The sequence below is a fragment of the Chaetomium fimeti genome (genome assembly GCF_033439085.1).
Source record: "Chaetomium fimeti strain CBS 168.71 chromosome Unknown B0H64scaffold_4, whole genome shotgun sequence".
Lineage (NCBI taxonomy): Eukaryota > Fungi > Ascomycota > Sordariomycetes > Sordariales > Chaetomiaceae > Chaetomium > Chaetomium fimeti.
Genome location: NW_026944332.1, coordinates 1,667,206 through 1,682,076, shown reverse-complemented (window position 1 = coordinate 1,682,076; position 14,871 = coordinate 1,667,206). Strand labels below are relative to the sequence as shown.

Here is a 14,871-nt window from a genome sequence, read left to right as displayed (position 1 = left end):
CCCCTTTTCATAACCAGGTGCCAGGTAAGTCGGTAACCGACAACTACCTCTTGACCCTCTTCCGCCCCCTCCCCTTCCCCTCCCCGCCACCGCCGAGCTCACCAACCCGGTCACCCTCCTCCCCCTCCCCATCCTCATCATCCTCATCTTCTTCTCCCCTCCCACTGCCCCCAGCGCCACCAACCTCCCTCTTCTCATTCCCCTTCTTGATACTAATCAAACACCCCTGCTCCTTCAACCGCTTCGTCAACAGCGTACTGGCCTGCATCCCCGGAAAGTCCTTCGCATTATACACCTGAAAGCTCTCACTCATCGCGGTCGCCACGATCGCCGAGCGATCCCCAGAACACATCCTCGCCGGATCCAGCACCACCAGCGCAAACTTCAACCTAAACACCCCCGGCGTCCGACAACTCAAATCCGGAAAGCAGAAAAAACACCCCTCCTCCCCCTTCTCATCCAGCCCCACAAACGGGCTCGCCACCAGCGTGCCCATCAGGCGGCGCTGCTGGCGAAAGTCCTCGGGCATGCTGCTCATGTCGCGCTGGCCCTTGTCGTCCCAGATGCTGCAGTGCACCACCGAGAACTGGTGCCGCAGCCGCCGCGCCACCTCGTCCTTGCCGAGCGCCGCGTCGTGGATGGTGAGCTGCACGATCGGCGGCGGGTCGATCACCCGCCGGTCGCGCTCGCCGAAGCCGCAGCTGCGCGCCGCCGAGGGCTGCTGGCGCACGGTGATGCGGTGCTCCGAGCTGGGCGTGCGCGGGGGTGCGCTGCTGCTGCTGGTGGAGGGGGGGAGCGGGTGGTGTTGCGGGGTCGTGCCGTTGGGTGAGCTGCCGTTGGTGGCGGTGGCGGCCGCGGCGGCGGCGCTGCTGCTGCTGCTGCTACTATTGCTGTTGGTGTTGCTGCCGCCGCCGCCGCCGCTAAGGAGGTTGGATATGCTCATGGATTTGGGTTCTTGCCGCGGTGAGGTGGATGGCTGCGTGCTCGGTGGGCTGCGCGGGAGTTGTGGTGCCGGGGGCCGGCCGTTGGGTATTATTGATGGGGAGGAATAGGAGGTTCCTGAGGGGATTTTGGCCAGTACGGGCGGAAGGGCCATGTCGTGCTGGAGAGAGCCTCCTCTTGACCGCGGTGATGGGTAGTGGATGGGTTGACGTGATACTGGGCCCTGGCTGTGGGCGTCGTGGAAGCTGCTCATCTGCCTCAAGCGCAGCTCCTGAGCCATTTCTTCGTTTGACCTGTCACTAGCTGTTGACGAGAGGGTCGGCGAGTGCCGGAGATCCACTGCCCGCTTCGACATCGGGTGAGGATCGCTGTTTGGGATAGGGAGCTGTGGTGGCGTCTGCCCAACCGGTGAAGGGGTTGCGTAGTCAGAGTAGTAGCTGGATCGCCCGCCATGATACGGGGTATCGCGGCCGTTGGAAAGAACCGGAGAAGGATTTGATGCCGCCGTAGGAATCATAGTGGCCATGGGCGGCAGCCGCGGGAGCTGTCTTGGTTGGGGCGGGTGCTGGAACTGCTGTTCTTGACCATAGTGCCCGTTCCCAGGAGCGTATGGCTCGTGATAGCTGTGATGTTGAGCCATACCATCTAAATGGGTACGGCGGCCAAAGTTGTGATGAGCAAAATCGACCGCTGCAGACATTTGGGGGGCGGTCCACAGACGACAGGCAGATGTGGCTCTGTCCTTCGCAATCCTGGTCAGTCTGTGTTGCTTGAAATTGACCGTCGGTTTAACCAGAGCTGGGCAGCCTTACAGAATGGGCGGCCACTTCCAGCAGCACAGGCACGAATCCGGCAGCCGGGTCCTGGGCCGGGCGCGAGAGTGTCTCACCGCTGGACACGAACAGCGTGAAGGTCTCGTCTAGGCGGCGCAGCTCCGGGCAGAAGCTACCTAGGTTGGTCCCTGGTCCGAATCTTCAACGGCGATTGTTCCGATCTTGGTGGGACTGAGACTCTCTCCGCGGATATGGAGAGCTGGGTAGTTGTCTCATGCAGCTGCGGGAAGCCACGTCGAGTCCGGCACGAGTATGCTTAACCGCCACCGTCGGAAAGCTGTGTCACGCGCGTCTGGTGTAGAGGTTGAGGATCGTCTCTTGCCACGACTGTGGAAGGGCCCGAGACTTTTTGTTATTGTGAGACCTGCGGAGGGGTGTGATGGTTCTGGGTGGCTTGGAGGAGGAGCCAAGCAATAGATCCGATCTCGTGTTGCTACACAATGTCGAGGGTTGTGCAGGGCGTTCGCGGTTTATCAACGCTTGAAAGGGGCCAAGGCCCGGCTCTTGATAGATGGGTCCGGCGGGGCGTCCCCGACAAGTCTGGGGAAACGGTGCAGCGGACTAGGATGGTAGCAGGATGGCTTGGGTTGCAGTCGGTCGGGATGTGTCAGAACAATATGGCAAAGCCGGGCTGGTGGGCCATGACGGGAGATTGGGAGGGGGGGACGGCGTTAATATCAAGGGACCGTATCGGCATCCTGTTGCCCACCAGGGCGGAGGAGCCAACCAGTTCTCTCAAGTATTGCTCGCTTTCCTAACTGGACGGGAGCAGTCTCTGCAGATTGCTCGGCAGGGATCTCAGGGGCTGATCATGGCAGTCAACTAGGCGGGTCAACGGGCCATGGTCAGGGCCGGGGCCGGGGCCCCAGACGGAAGTGCCGTGGTTTGAGTTCCCGGGGCACATCACTCGAGGGCGAACAAAGGTATGTACTGTGTACATACCAAAACCCACGATCTCTGGGCATGGAAGGTGATGTGCTTTTGGCTGGGAAGAAGCCATGGAAGGCCAATAACAGCGGGGGTTTATGGAAGGTATGCGGACCTGGGAATGGCTGATGGCCCGGCTTGGGAGATGTCCGAGCATGTATGGACATCCACAGTACATACATCCGCCCAGCCCACCTCATGTACATCCAGACATCCATCCGCAACTACAGGCAGCCGGGTCCGGTACTTCTGGTGAACCAGGACCAGCCAGGCGGCATCGTTCTTGTCCGATGCGACCCCCGCCAACTCACCACGCCCGCACAGCGCCTGGGTAGTAGCGGAGCAGGGGAGAAAGAGCGGTTCACAGGCTTGTCAAAAGTCAAACCGACCGGGGTACGAAGCAGCTCCAGTTCGCTGAGATGTGCCAAGTCGCAGCCGTTGCAGCAACCCAAACCTCGACTTGGACGCGCGCCAGAATGCCACATGGTGGCGAGACCTCTGTGCTGCGCGCCAGTGACCCGAGTGACTGTGGGAACGCAAGGCATAGTTGGTTAGCAGGCAGCCACGGCGCTGATGATGAACCGCGAACCGGCTGAACTCGAGATCCAGCATCCCTCGACAAAGTGAAACCCATTTCAGTCGGGTCGCTGGACCGCGTGGAGTGCATGAGTCCACGGGCCGGGTGCGCGGTTTCCTTCAGTTCAGGATGTCATCGCGCAGCTCGTCTCAAACATAGCCGAATTATTCCACAAACCCGGCATTCGCGAGAATAAGCTTGTTGGCTGCGACGAACGAGGTGGGGTGCCAGGCGATGATCTTGGATTGTTGCGTGGCCGATCTCGACCATAAAACCGACAATTTCCAGGTTCAACGGAGGGAGCGCTTCCACGGGGCGGGTCCTGCCTGACTGGGCAGGTACAGATTACAGGCAGCAGAATTTGAACTGCCACTGCCAGTGTCAGCCCGTTGGCACTGGCACGGCAGGCCAAATTTTTACAACTGCACGACAGTTCCTTCCGTCTGGGGAGGATCCCCACCTCCACAGGGAAGGGACGTTGTGTTCCATGGGATGGTGTGGGTGGGCGGGTACCCCAACCCCCGGTTACGGCAGTCGCACCACGCTTCCCATTGGCGCTCGGACGTCAATAAGAGGAGTTTGAGTGGAGCGGAAATCAGAGACCCCAAAGACGTCCGTTGTTTGGCGCCATTCTGTTCAACCAAACCTCCTTCTCACTTTTCACTTCTCTCGCTCCGCTTGAAAATAACCGTGCCGTCCCTCTGCCTTTTTGTGACACTCATCATTTTCCGCAAACCTCGAGTGACTTCCCTCGGTCTCGGTGTCACTTTAGGGTCATTTAACATTATTTGGTTAGCCAAGCCTTCAACAGTCGGTTGTCTGTATCAACAAACCAGCTTTCCCTACTCTGGGGATAGATTGCCCGGTGTTTGTATCAAGCGAACGACCTGCCGGCTTTACTGTGCACATTGCGCACGAAGTTGGATGCAGCTCATCAAGGAGAGCGAGCCGGAGTCCAATCAACGGGGGCACTGAATCGCGTATTCGATCCCTCAAAGGATGAGGGAGCAATGGAAAAAAGAACAGCTCCGGTCTGGCCAGCCTGATGTACGAGGGCCAAGAGTCGCGCCTCAAGCCACTTTGACGCCATCGCGTGGTCGGTCGGCGATTTCCTGACTTAGCTTCGCCTCGATCCTCCATCTTGCAGGAGTGTGAGGCAGATATTCCCGCGCAGGGAGGCAAACAATCACCCCCTGGAGTTGCTTTTGGCACCAAGCCTCGCAACGGTCGTCCGAAATGGCGTTCCGATTGCTGATCATTGACGCCGACTACGCCCCGCGGCTAACTCAGACACGGCCCAACACTTGCGGCTTCTTTTCTGTGTTCCGCCTCCGCAAAACTAGTGGGGAAGGGGGTGGTTCTTTACTGTGTAAGAGACGTGTTGACTTGTGCGCCTCTTTCGTACATCGACAAAAACTGCCGCCTCTCTCCGGAACGATTCGAATATGCGCACTCTCCTTGGAACTCGCTCGAGCGTGGGCCCTGAATCACCGAGTCCAGACCAAGAACGCGTCACAACGGACCTCGATGTTAAAAAGGAATTTGCCTCTGCTGTGGTACGCTCCACCACGGCAAGCCCAGCAGACTCGACGTTACAGAGGATTTGGAGAGGCACCAATGAAACAATGGCGTGTGAGTGCCGCCAAGGGTCCCCGTCTGACACGGCAAGACATGGTTCGCCAGCACCCGTGGTTGGATGGATGTGACCCTGATTCCCGGTTTCCCTCTGTGCCCCATGGAAAATGGCGGGGAAGAGGTTGAATGCCGCTTAAACTGTAAGGCTAATCCGCAAGACACACTGCCTGGTTTCGAGAAGCTTATCGGCATTTGGCCCGCTCTCCGCAGGGCGCTGATGGAAGAGGAAGACCTTCCAACGAACACCGCAGGAGAACCGCCCAGCCGCGAGCCTAGCACAGAGACAACGATGGGCATCCTGCTTCTCACGTTGTGCAGCAGTCGTGGACCCGCAAGAACCGCTGTGATGCGCAGATACCACCGCAGGGGACAGTCAGCAGAGACCAGCTTCGAGCACCAAGCAGCCCCGCCATCCCGTGCTTCCAATCCAACTGGTCGTATGTACCTTTTGCTCTCCGTTCGTGCTGGCGAGGCGGTGAGCCTGCCCGCGTCGACGGCCTCGTTGCGACCTCTTAGGAGGGAGTCTCGGTGCCGAGATCCAATCCGTGATGCGCTGATGCTCTGGCACATCTGGTAAAGGGCGAAAGGACGGCGGGACGAATGTCGCCTCACGGTCAATGTTCGTCAGAAAGTGAACCGACATCAATGCGGCTATGCTTCTTTCGGGAAGAAGTCCCCAGTGGAGCATGATCGTCCCGTCCAAGTGGGGACTCGGCAACCGGCGAGAACTTGGCGTTCTCCGTCTTGGCCCACTCTCAGCTTGGCTTGCCCTTGGGCTTTCGCTGAGGCCACGGCTGGCTCGCATTCGTGACGCCTTGGCAAAGTCACAAGAGACCGAGAATGGAACGACACAGCAGACTTGATCGGGTAGACCAACGTCTTTACACCTCAAATATTGACGGAACGACCAGATCCATAACATTAGCTTGCATGACCAATTCTCCTACGTAGGTCTTCGGCAACGCACGGATCAATCACTGGTCTCGAGACTGAGCGGCGTCTGTTTCGAAACGCCACAAACGACCGAGGCTCGAGCAAGGCGCTGGCGGTTGTCGTTTATCGTAACAAGCTCGCTCGGCATCATTGGCTGCGTTCAACGCTGGATCTCAATGTCGATGTCGCTGCTTTTCTAGACCTCGACGGACCGCCATGGACGCCACTTCTTCCCCAACGCGTGGCACCCCAAAGGAACCAGTGGATGGCTGCATAAACGAACCCCCTCGCGAGACAGCGTTCGGACTATACCCGCTCTCCCGACCTGGGCTCCTGGGGTCGGACGCCGCCAAGACGTACGGGAGACGGGGTTTCCTCGACGAACGACACCGGCCCAGTGAGAGCCCCGAAGTCCCAACTGCTCGCTCTCCCGCTCTGACTCGACACGGCACGGAATCGAGCGATTCTCGGCGTCGCAACGGCCTCATAATCATCTCATAAGCAGCCACGGCACCAGCACAACCCGCAGGTTTCTGCACCCAGCGCCATCTTCGCCCCCAAAGTTGACAAATCTAGCAGCTCGATTGTGTTCTGTGGGCCGAACAACAGGACGATATCACATCATATGTTTCTGGGTCGGTCCCGAGACTGTGCCCTGGGGGAGGGTTGCAGCTTGCCAAAGCTGACCGAGACGACGGTGCACAACGCTCAAGGAGTGCAGTTTGCACACCAGTAGCGGCCAAGACGCCCATGATTCCCTAAACTCCACCGCCATCATCAATGCCTATTCGCAAACTGCTGCATTGTTCCCTTAAATGCTACGCACTCCAGCACACACAGCACGGGAACCACCCGTTACCAAGAGACAAACGCTTCCCGGTCTTGCTGGCTAGTCTCAAGGCATCCTACTGTAATTCTAGACCCGAGTCGTCGTCAGAGTCAGGGCGGGGGACAAGCTTTGAAAGACAGCCGAGACGCCGAATCGAAGGGAAAATACCCGAATGGTCGAGAGTCTGTGGCTTGGCACCCCAGACGTCTCCAAGGACCCGGACACCGTCCGGCGGTGCTCCACGCACGGGTTCGGCGTTAGTTTCGGGTAAAGGACATGCAGGGCTCAATATCAAGGCCTCGATGTTCACGGTCCACACCTTCGGCCCATCGACAAACACGAGTCAGCCGTTCGGGAAGGCGGCAGCGGGCGGTTGGCACTCGGACGGCAGGCTGCCTGGTTGTCCTTCGACTTGTCTGCTCCGTGCATTGACTGCTTGATTGCCAGCCGTGCGCTCGAACACCCTCGTAACCCACGAGTCGGGACAGCTTCCCCGCGTCAAATGCAATACTACCCCAACGTGCCCAAGCATCCGCAAATCGCGGTCGAGAGGACGTGGTCCTTGGTGGGTGGTTGGCGATTCAGCCAACCTCGTCCGCCTTACCGGCGCTTTCTCGCTGCCGCGTCAACCCGCATCTCGCTCGCGGCTCGCCACCACCGGTAGTTGTGGGGTCTCCAGGAAAGAGCGGAAAGCCATCTCAGGAGATATCCGCGGATGATGCCGTCCAGCATCTACCGAGTGGGACAGCTCCCTCCTCAGTCCCGTTTGTCTCAACCCGTACCCATCACCTTCCTTCCCAACTCGGCATCTGGTATCCTGCCTTGGAAGGGCCGTCGGCGCATCGGGGGGCGGGTTGCCTGATCACAGTATCCAATCCGCCTTCATAGACCCCTGCCATCAAGTCGTTCTTCGGCTGCTCGACATGATCGTCCCGTCTTTGCTTCGATGCAGCGCGGGCCTGTGGCAGGAGGCTGCACAGTCAATAAACAGGTGGTTGTCTGGCAGCACTTCAATTCCACGTATGTCCTAGGATCCCGGCAACATGCTTTCACGATCGGTGTTCGGTCACGCCTCGGTCGTCGCACACCACATAGAATAATCGACAAATCGACTTCCGAAAATGGACAAGAAGAGCCGAGATGTTGCGCTGCAGAATACTACCCTCCCGCATGCGCAAGAGACTTGAAACTGCGGCTAATTCTACCCCGGACCCAATCACCAAGGAATGGCTCCCCCCGCTTGTCGACCAATATCCGGCCGCGGATAATTAATATGGCGGGCCTTCTCGAAATCTGCGAGTGAATATCACGGAGCCACGCTGTCAGCACCGAGGCCACGGCATGCAAGCGCGGGTTGACAACCAAGAGTCCGTCCGGTTTGAGCTCGGAGCATCGTCCCCTCCCGTCATCTTCTTTGCCCCATCCCGACGATCACGCGATCTCGTGGCCAGCTGCCGATCAGTTCAAGACATCATATGGATTTTGTCTGGATCATATGGACTTTGTCTGGATCCGATGGAGCATTCGGGTGGTGGGAGCGTTGCTCACCCCATCTTTCTGGCGTGCGTCTCGCCGTTTCGGTTGCGATCCCATCTTCCGACAGCGAGACGAGACCAGGGGGGTCCGATAGACGAGAGTGAAAATCCGGGTAAAATCTACCCTCTCCAGATTCGGCTGTCACTTCATATACGCTTGCCTTTCCTGGCCAGCTACGGGAATGCCTTTTCGGCTTCATATCGGGTCTTCCGGGCAAAGCCAATGACCGGATCGTCATACCAACTGCTTCATGTGAGGTCGTCTGGGTTCCGGGAAAGAGTGATGCCTCGCTACAACTACCCCGCGGGCCGGCTGCGGGAGTTGTTCCAGGCCAGCTCACACACCTGTCATATTTGTCGGCTTCGCAACCGGGAACGACTTTGATTGCTTTTCCAGCCGCCTGGAGACTTCATTCATTCATGAAGGGCCCTTTCCGTCCTGGAGAATGGGATCTGCAACGTTACGACTGTTGCATAGTACTCCCGCACCAAGGGACTCCTCTCGGCACGCCGCTATTCCCATGAACTGACACTCACTCCCTCTCCCGCGACCCCGTGACCGGAGCCCACTGGAGTACCGCGGTGGCCTTTCGGGAACACGTCTGGGCAATTATTGCTCTCCCTAATTGCCGCATACAGCTTTGATCGATCCTTACTCGGAAAGTCTGGTAACTAATGTAGCCACGGCGGCAGCCAGATGCACTCGTCGGCTCGCCATTGGCGAGCCCCAACTTCCGCCGTATTATTTCCAGAGAAACCCCATCGACAGCTTCATGAATGATCAGCCGGGAGAGAAAAGAACGGCCGTTTTTCTCTGACGTGGTACTCCGACGGGGAGGATGTACGCCTGCCTCGGGAATTCCAAAGATGCTTTGCGGCACGCCGCTGGCAGAATACCCCGGGGACACTTGGCGTCTGCGGACATTTGGTGGGCGACGGGCCGGGAAAAACCACAGCGTTTGGGATGGCGAAGAGGCTCCATTTCTCCCCGTGCCGCTGCTGTCTCATGAGCCTCAGGTTTCTGCTAACCGCTGGAAATCAGGGTCAGTGTGAATGAAATACCGAGCCGTCTTGCTCGGCTATCCCTATTTCCTGGATATTGCCTCGCTGGAGGGCGGTCGCGGGATTGTGGGTTTGATCATCTGGATGGTATCGCTTACCGCGGGATGGTTGATATCGTCTAGTTCGAGACGACGCTCTCCAGCTTGAGCGGTGCCTCTCCTTCCTGGCATAGCTCAAGTGAGTCACGAGCATGGCTGGTTGCTTCCTCCGAATACCGGACATGGCATAGAGCCTAGCCGATGCCCCACACGCTGAAGCAATTCACAGGCGTGTCAGTGTGCGGCTAGCCTGGAACGCGAAACGAGTAAACCCGGCCATGGTGTTATCGCGGGCAGAGGGTTAAGGTCCTACTTGTCTCGTGTTCACGACGCTCAATGCTAGCTGGGGCTGTTATAGGAGGGCAGCCAACATCGAAGTTGATGCTATAACCCCAACCGCGTCGGTTGCCAGCTGGGCCGAAAATATGGTAGGATATGGAATGGATGGAAGTGAGCTAGGTGGCTTTTACCCAGGCCAACTATACCCCTATTAACATATCCTTCTCGTGAACCAAGCGTGGACGCCACTTGCCACGGCGGACCGGAAGCCGGGCGTGGGTATCTGAGTCGTCATGCTGGATTGGAGTAGCTGGGTGGACAGCAAATGGGCAGCCATGGCCATCGTTCACTTTCCAGGGCGCGTGGCTGACCGGCGTAGGGGCGATTTTGAGGGCAATGCTAATTATGGGTCAATTGGTGGGGATTGTATGATTGCTGGTAGACTGACGGACGAAGAGGTGTGCCTAGGCTCAAGTCGGACATACGGCATGTTTACTCGGCCGAAAGGTGAAATGCCGCCTTGAATGTGTTCACGACCTCATCGCCGGCGTCAGTCGGTCATGATAGGGGGGGAATTGATAGGGGGGGATACCAGGTGTCGCAGTGGCTTCTGTGTTGTGGCCGGCAGTAGCGGTTAGCTTAGAGAGCACGGTTTTTGTTCGACACACTAGGTAATTCCCTATCGATAATAGAATAAAACCATTACTTTTTCCATCTCAACCTCTTCGGATGACACTAAACTCCTAGTTGTTGTTGTTGTTGCTTGCTGCTTTGGGTTCAAGATTCAGGGTTAGGGTCAGCCTATCTTTCTGACCACAACTCAACTCTGGGCTCCAGCAACAAATCGTCAACGGAACCTGGCCAACCTCGCGACAATTGCCCGCGACACGGCTCACTTCAGCCCACCACGACTACTGATTGCGATACCTCTCCTGCGCGGCTATCATCCCCGATGGCACGCTCGACAACCTAATTCTCGCCGCAGCCGCACCAATTGCAACATTTGCCTTTTCCAAAACCCGAAACGAAACACCCATCCTCCGAAAGTCAACACCCCCCAAGAATACACAACAGGGGACAAAGAAAGAGAAAAAGGAACAAGCAAAATGGCGACCCAACTCCCCCCAAACATCGACCTCACCGCCATCCCCTCCTCCGCCGCTCTCTTCTCGTCCACCAACCACCACCACAACCACAACCACAACCACAACTACAACCACCAATCCCCGAAACCAACAACAACCACACCAGCAATCCCCCCCCCAACACCCTCCCCACGCCACCCCACCCCAACAACAACAACAACAGCAGCACCACCACCACCCCCCCAAGCAGCAGCCTACACCCTCCCGCAAATCCGCGCCATCCACCACGCCCTGCAGTCCCAGGCCGCCGACGCCGCGGGCCGCCTGCGCACCCAGGTCGGCGGCTCCTACCGCGAGCTGCTCGGCACGGCCGACACCATCGTCGCGATGCGCGCGGACATGGATGCCGTGCTGCAAGTGCTGGGGGGTATGGGGGCGAGGTGTGGGAGGGGGGTGGTCGGGGGGAAGGTTGGGGGGTTGAGGGGGTTTGTTGAAGATAAAGGGGGGGGGGGTGGTGGGGGTGGTTATGGTGGTTATGGTTATGGGGGGGGGATGGGGATGGAGAGGGTGGCGAGGGGGAGGTTGTTGGAGGGGGTTTTGTTGGGGTTGAGGGAGGGGTTGGGGTTGGGGAGGGGCGGGAATAAAGAGGGGAGGGGGGAGAGGTTGGTTTTGGGGGCGAGGTTGTGCGTGTTGGGGAGGTTGTTGGTTAAGAGTTTGGCTGGTGGTGGTAAGGAAAAGGATGGGAAGGTGGAGGCGGCGAGGAAGAGTTTGGAGGGCGTGCATCGTGGGAGGCTGACGAGGAGTATCGATGCTGTGTTGCGGACTGGGAGCGACAAGGCGATGAAGCAGGGGGATGTGCTCAAGGCGCTGGCGGCGTACAGTCTAGCCACGAGCTCCGGGGCGAGGGATGTGCTGGCGCACTTTCTGCGAGTGAGGGCCGAGGCGATTGCCGTGGCCCTGGAGTTGGATGCCGAGGAGAGGGCGGCGAGGAACCCGAAGGAGGTTCTCAAGGCTTTGGGGCTGTACACCAAAACGCTGCTGGACGTGCAGACATTGGTCCCGCAGAAGCTTACTGAGGCGCTGGTTGCGCTGACGCAGAGCCGGTTGCTGGAGAACGCATCGCTGAAGGAGATGGAAGGGCTCAGGCTGGATGTCTACAAGAGGTGGTGCGGAGACGAGATACAGTTTTACACGCCCTTCATCCGCCATGACGATCTAGATGGGAAGCAGGCCAGGGAGATGCTTTCGGCCTGGGCGAAGAAGGGGGCCGAGGTCCTGCTTCAAGGCCTCGAGAAGACACTGGAGAGCATGACCGAGTTCAAGGCCATCGTCGAGCTGCGCACGAGCATCCTGAAGCTGTGGATCGCTGAGGGCGGTAAGGCGCGCGGCTTCGACCCTTCCGAGATGCTCGACCAGCTCCGCGAAGCCATCAACAAGCATATGCTGCGGGTCCTCGAAACCAAGGTATCCAAGCTGCGCCTCGTCGGGTCCGAAGTGTCGGCCGCCCTCGATACCTGGCGTGAAGGCATCACCGACCGGCACCAGAGCCTCTGGGACCTCCGCTCGTTCGACACGGGCCTCTCTAACGGCGCCGCGCAGTTCACACAAGATGTCGTCGCGCGGCTATACGGTAGGAATGATGCGGTGTCCAAGGCGGACACCAGTTACAGCAGCTGGTTCCACGTTATCGACGATGTGGCCCAGGTGGTGGACCAACTGAAGCGGCAGCGGTGGGACAACGATGTCGAGGAGATCGAGGACGAAGAGACCATCGAGGAGCGCCAGAAACTGCTCTCCAAGGACGATCCGCTGGCGCTGAACGAGCATCTCAACCGCCTGTTGGTGGAGGCGTTTGGGCGGCTGGATGACCAGCTCACGACCCTGTGGGGCTCGCAGCAGGGCGGCCCGAACAATGGCGCGGTTGCCATGTACTTTACCCGGCTACTCAGGGGCATCCGCGCGCGACTGCCGGACTTGGAGGCGGTCAAGGGCTTTGGCTTGGCTTCGGTGCCGTCACTCCACGAGGCGATCGTGAAAGCGGTGGTTGTTTCGCCGCTCGATGAGTTCGCTACCACGGCGCTGGCGCGCAAGACGGTCGTCGGCCGGAGCCTTTGGGAGGGAGAGCCGGCCCTTCCAACGTCGCCGTCTCCGGGCGCTTTCAAATTTCTGAGGACGCTGGCCATGGTAATGGGTGATGCGGGCGGGGATCTGTGGAGTCCCGCGGCTGTCGATGTGCTGAAGCGCCAATTGAGCAAGCAACTATCTGCGGCCTGGCTCGAGGCGCTTGGTGCCTTGGGTGGGGCAGAAGAGGACGAAACGAACGGCAATGCGAAGGAGGAAGCAAACGGTGACGCGGAGACCGAGGCCGAAGAGTCAGCGGAGGGCGAGGCGGACCAAAAGGCTGAGGTCGAAAAGCCAGCCGAGAAGGACACAGAACAAAAGGTGGAACCCAGCCTTGGGGAGCAAGATTTACTTGTGCAATGGCTCATGGACATCTCTTACCTGGGGCTGTTCCTCGGGTCTAACGACACGTTGAGAGAGCTAGAGAACACGGTATCAAGGGAGTCTGGTCTCGAGACGGTCGCGAAGGAGAGGCTGGCGAAGGCATCGCAGGACTACTTCAAGAGGACAAGCTTGCTGTTTGGCTTGCTGGCATGAACCCCAAGCCAGCACCCGCAGGGTATTATCTCGCTACCACTACAATACACACAACATATAACCCCCCTACAATTTGTGCTTCTTCGCCCCAGTCGCTATCTGCCTAAACATCTCCTGCGGCACCCCACTCACGAACCTATCCAGCCCAGCAAACACCTCCTTCACGTTTTGCACATCCATAACATCCCTCTCCGGCCCGCGAATCAACTTCTTAATCCCCAACAAACTCTCCCCGACCAAATGCTCCCCCAACCGCTCATCAATCTCCCGCAGCACCAACCCCCTAAACTTCCCATCCTCCCCCTTCCCACACCCCTCAAACACCTTATTCACAAACCCAACCGCCACCAGCTCCTCACAACTGATCCGCTTACTCATGATCAGCGCCTCGTTCGCCTTGGCAATGCCCAGGCGCTGCACCAGCGCGCGCGACGCCGCGCCCTCGGTCACGAGCCCGAGCGAGCTGAAGGGCGTCAGTAGGAAGGCGTGCGGCGCCGCGTACACAAAGTCGGCGAAGGCTACTAGCGCTGCTGACAGCCCGACTACGGGGCCGTTGAGGCCGATGACGAGGATCTTGGGGTGCGTGTAGAAGGCTTGGGTGAGGTTGAGGTTGAAGGCGACGAAGGATTGGAGCCAGTGCTGGTGGGTGGGGATGGTGGTGCTGTTGTTGTTGTCGGTGGAGGAGGAGGGCGACGGGCGCGAGAGGGAGACGTCCGCGCCGCTACCCGGGTGTTGGTGTTAGTTATGGGGGTTTAGGGTTGTTGGGGATTTGGTACGCGATGTAGGGATAATTGAGGGGGAAAGGGTGCGTACGCGGAAAAGAAGCGGCCCGTGCCGATGAGCAGGGTGATGAACACCTCGTCGTGGGTGGCAACCTCGCGCATTGCCTGAGCGAGGTCGTAGTACCCAGCCTGACTGAGGGCGTTCAGCTTCTTCTCATTGTTTATGCTGATGATAGCCACACGGCCCTGGTACTCGACTTTGATTGGGGAAGCGGAAGCCATTGTGAGACGGAGATTGCTCTTTTTCTTTTACTAATTTATTAAAATGAGGAGAGTAAAACAAGACTAGGTAAATGAGGTGAGGACGTGCACAGTGAATGTTGATTCAACATGTAAATGGAAGGCATGCGGATTCAAGATGTAAGCTGATCCATGGATCTTGTATAAACACGATGGAAGGTCTCCCCTCGGCTACTGTTTGCCAGAAAGGGACAATGAAACGCACTGTTTGGCGGACCTCGGCTGCTCCCCCGCATCGGTTTTAGCGGGAGTACAGGGGTCGAACGTGGGAACTGTTCGCCGCTGCTTCCCGAACCCCAGGAAAACACGGAGAACACTCGCGGGTGGGGGGGTGGAGGGGCAGCCGCTCAGCAGCTTCGGGCTCTCAGCCAGAGACTCCACATCGGGGTTTGCATCCGGTAAGACACCGAAAAGCGGCGGGGATTAAGTGATGGGAATTGGCTGGGTAAGGGTTGTCACTCGTTATTGTGACAGTTGGAAGCACGGTTCTTCGGGCGAGGGCTCTACGGAGATAGT

The 14,871-nt window shown here is 58.5% G+C and overlaps 4 protein-coding genes across 4 annotated transcripts; 1 reads left to right on the top strand and 3 right to left on the bottom strand.

Annotated features, from left to right (window-relative positions):
• Nucleotides 1-43: 43 nt before the first annotated feature.
• On the bottom strand, nt 44-1,834 carry B0H64DRAFT_460122 (velvet factor-domain-containing protein; the record flags this gene model as incomplete). The annotated part of the gene is made up of 1 exon (XM_062807462.1): nt 44-1,834. The coding sequence occupies exon 1, from the start codon at nt 1,640-1,642 to the stop codon at nt 44-46; it is 1,599 nt and encodes a 532-aa protein (XP_062659152.1). The 5' UTR covers nt 1,643-1,834.
• A 2,780-nt stretch (nt 1,835-4,614) lies between these two features.
• B0H64DRAFT_150545 (uncharacterized protein) lies at nt 4,615-5,752 on the bottom strand. Its single transcript, XM_062798426.1, has one exon. The coding sequence runs from the start codon at nt 5,482-5,484 to the stop codon at nt 4,810-4,812; it is 675 nt and encodes a 224-aa protein (XP_062659151.1). The 5' UTR covers nt 5,485-5,752; the 3' UTR covers nt 4,615-4,809.
• A 4,688-nt stretch (nt 5,753-10,440) lies between these two features.
• B0H64DRAFT_424310 (uncharacterized protein) lies at nt 10,441-13,627 on the top strand. The gene is made up of 3 exons (XM_062805642.1): nt 10,441-11,160; nt 11,329-13,081; nt 13,139-13,627. The coding sequence occupies exons 1-3, from the start codon at nt 10,697-10,699 to the stop codon at nt 13,331-13,333; spliced, it is 2,412 nt and encodes an 803-aa protein (XP_062659150.1). The 5' UTR covers nt 10,441-10,696; the 3' UTR covers nt 13,334-13,627.
• B0H64DRAFT_150540 (ClpP/crotonase-like domain-containing protein) lies at nt 13,367-14,746 on the bottom strand. Its single transcript, XM_062798425.1, has 2 exons — nt 14,147-14,746; nt 13,367-14,054 (listed from the first exon to the last, which is right to left on the bottom strand). Exons 1-2 carry the CDS (start codon nt 14,335-14,337, stop codon nt 13,400-13,402), a joined length of 846 nt encoding a protein of 281 aa, XP_062659149.1. The 5' UTR covers nt 14,338-14,746; the 3' UTR covers nt 13,367-13,399.
• Nucleotides 14,747-14,871: the final 125 nt, after the last annotated feature.

Coding starts and splice junctions, on each gene's coding strand:
- B0H64DRAFT_424310 (XM_062805642.1), top strand. CDS start 10,697: ATGGCGACCCAACTCCCCCCAAACATCGACCTCACCGCCATCCCCTCC. Junction 11,161..11,328: donor AAGGTTGGGGGGTTGAGGGG/GTTTGTTGAAGA, acceptor TAAAGAGGGGAG/GGGGGAGAGGTTGGTTTTGG. Junction 13,082..13,138: donor AGGCGGACCAAAAGGCTGAG/GTCGAAAAGCCA, acceptor AGCCTTGGGGAG/CAAGATTTACTTGTGCAATG.
- B0H64DRAFT_150540 (XM_062798425.1), bottom strand. CDS start 14,337: ATGGCTTCCGCTTCCCCAATCAAAGTCGAGTACCAGGGCCGTGTGGCT. Junction 14,055..14,146: donor ACGGGCCGCTTCTTTTCCGC/GTACGCACCCTT, acceptor ACACCCGGGTAG/CGGCGCGGACGTCTCCCTCT.
- B0H64DRAFT_150545 (XM_062798426.1), bottom strand. CDS start 5,484: ATGTGCCAGAGCATCAGCGCATCACGGATTGGATCTCGGCACCGAGAC.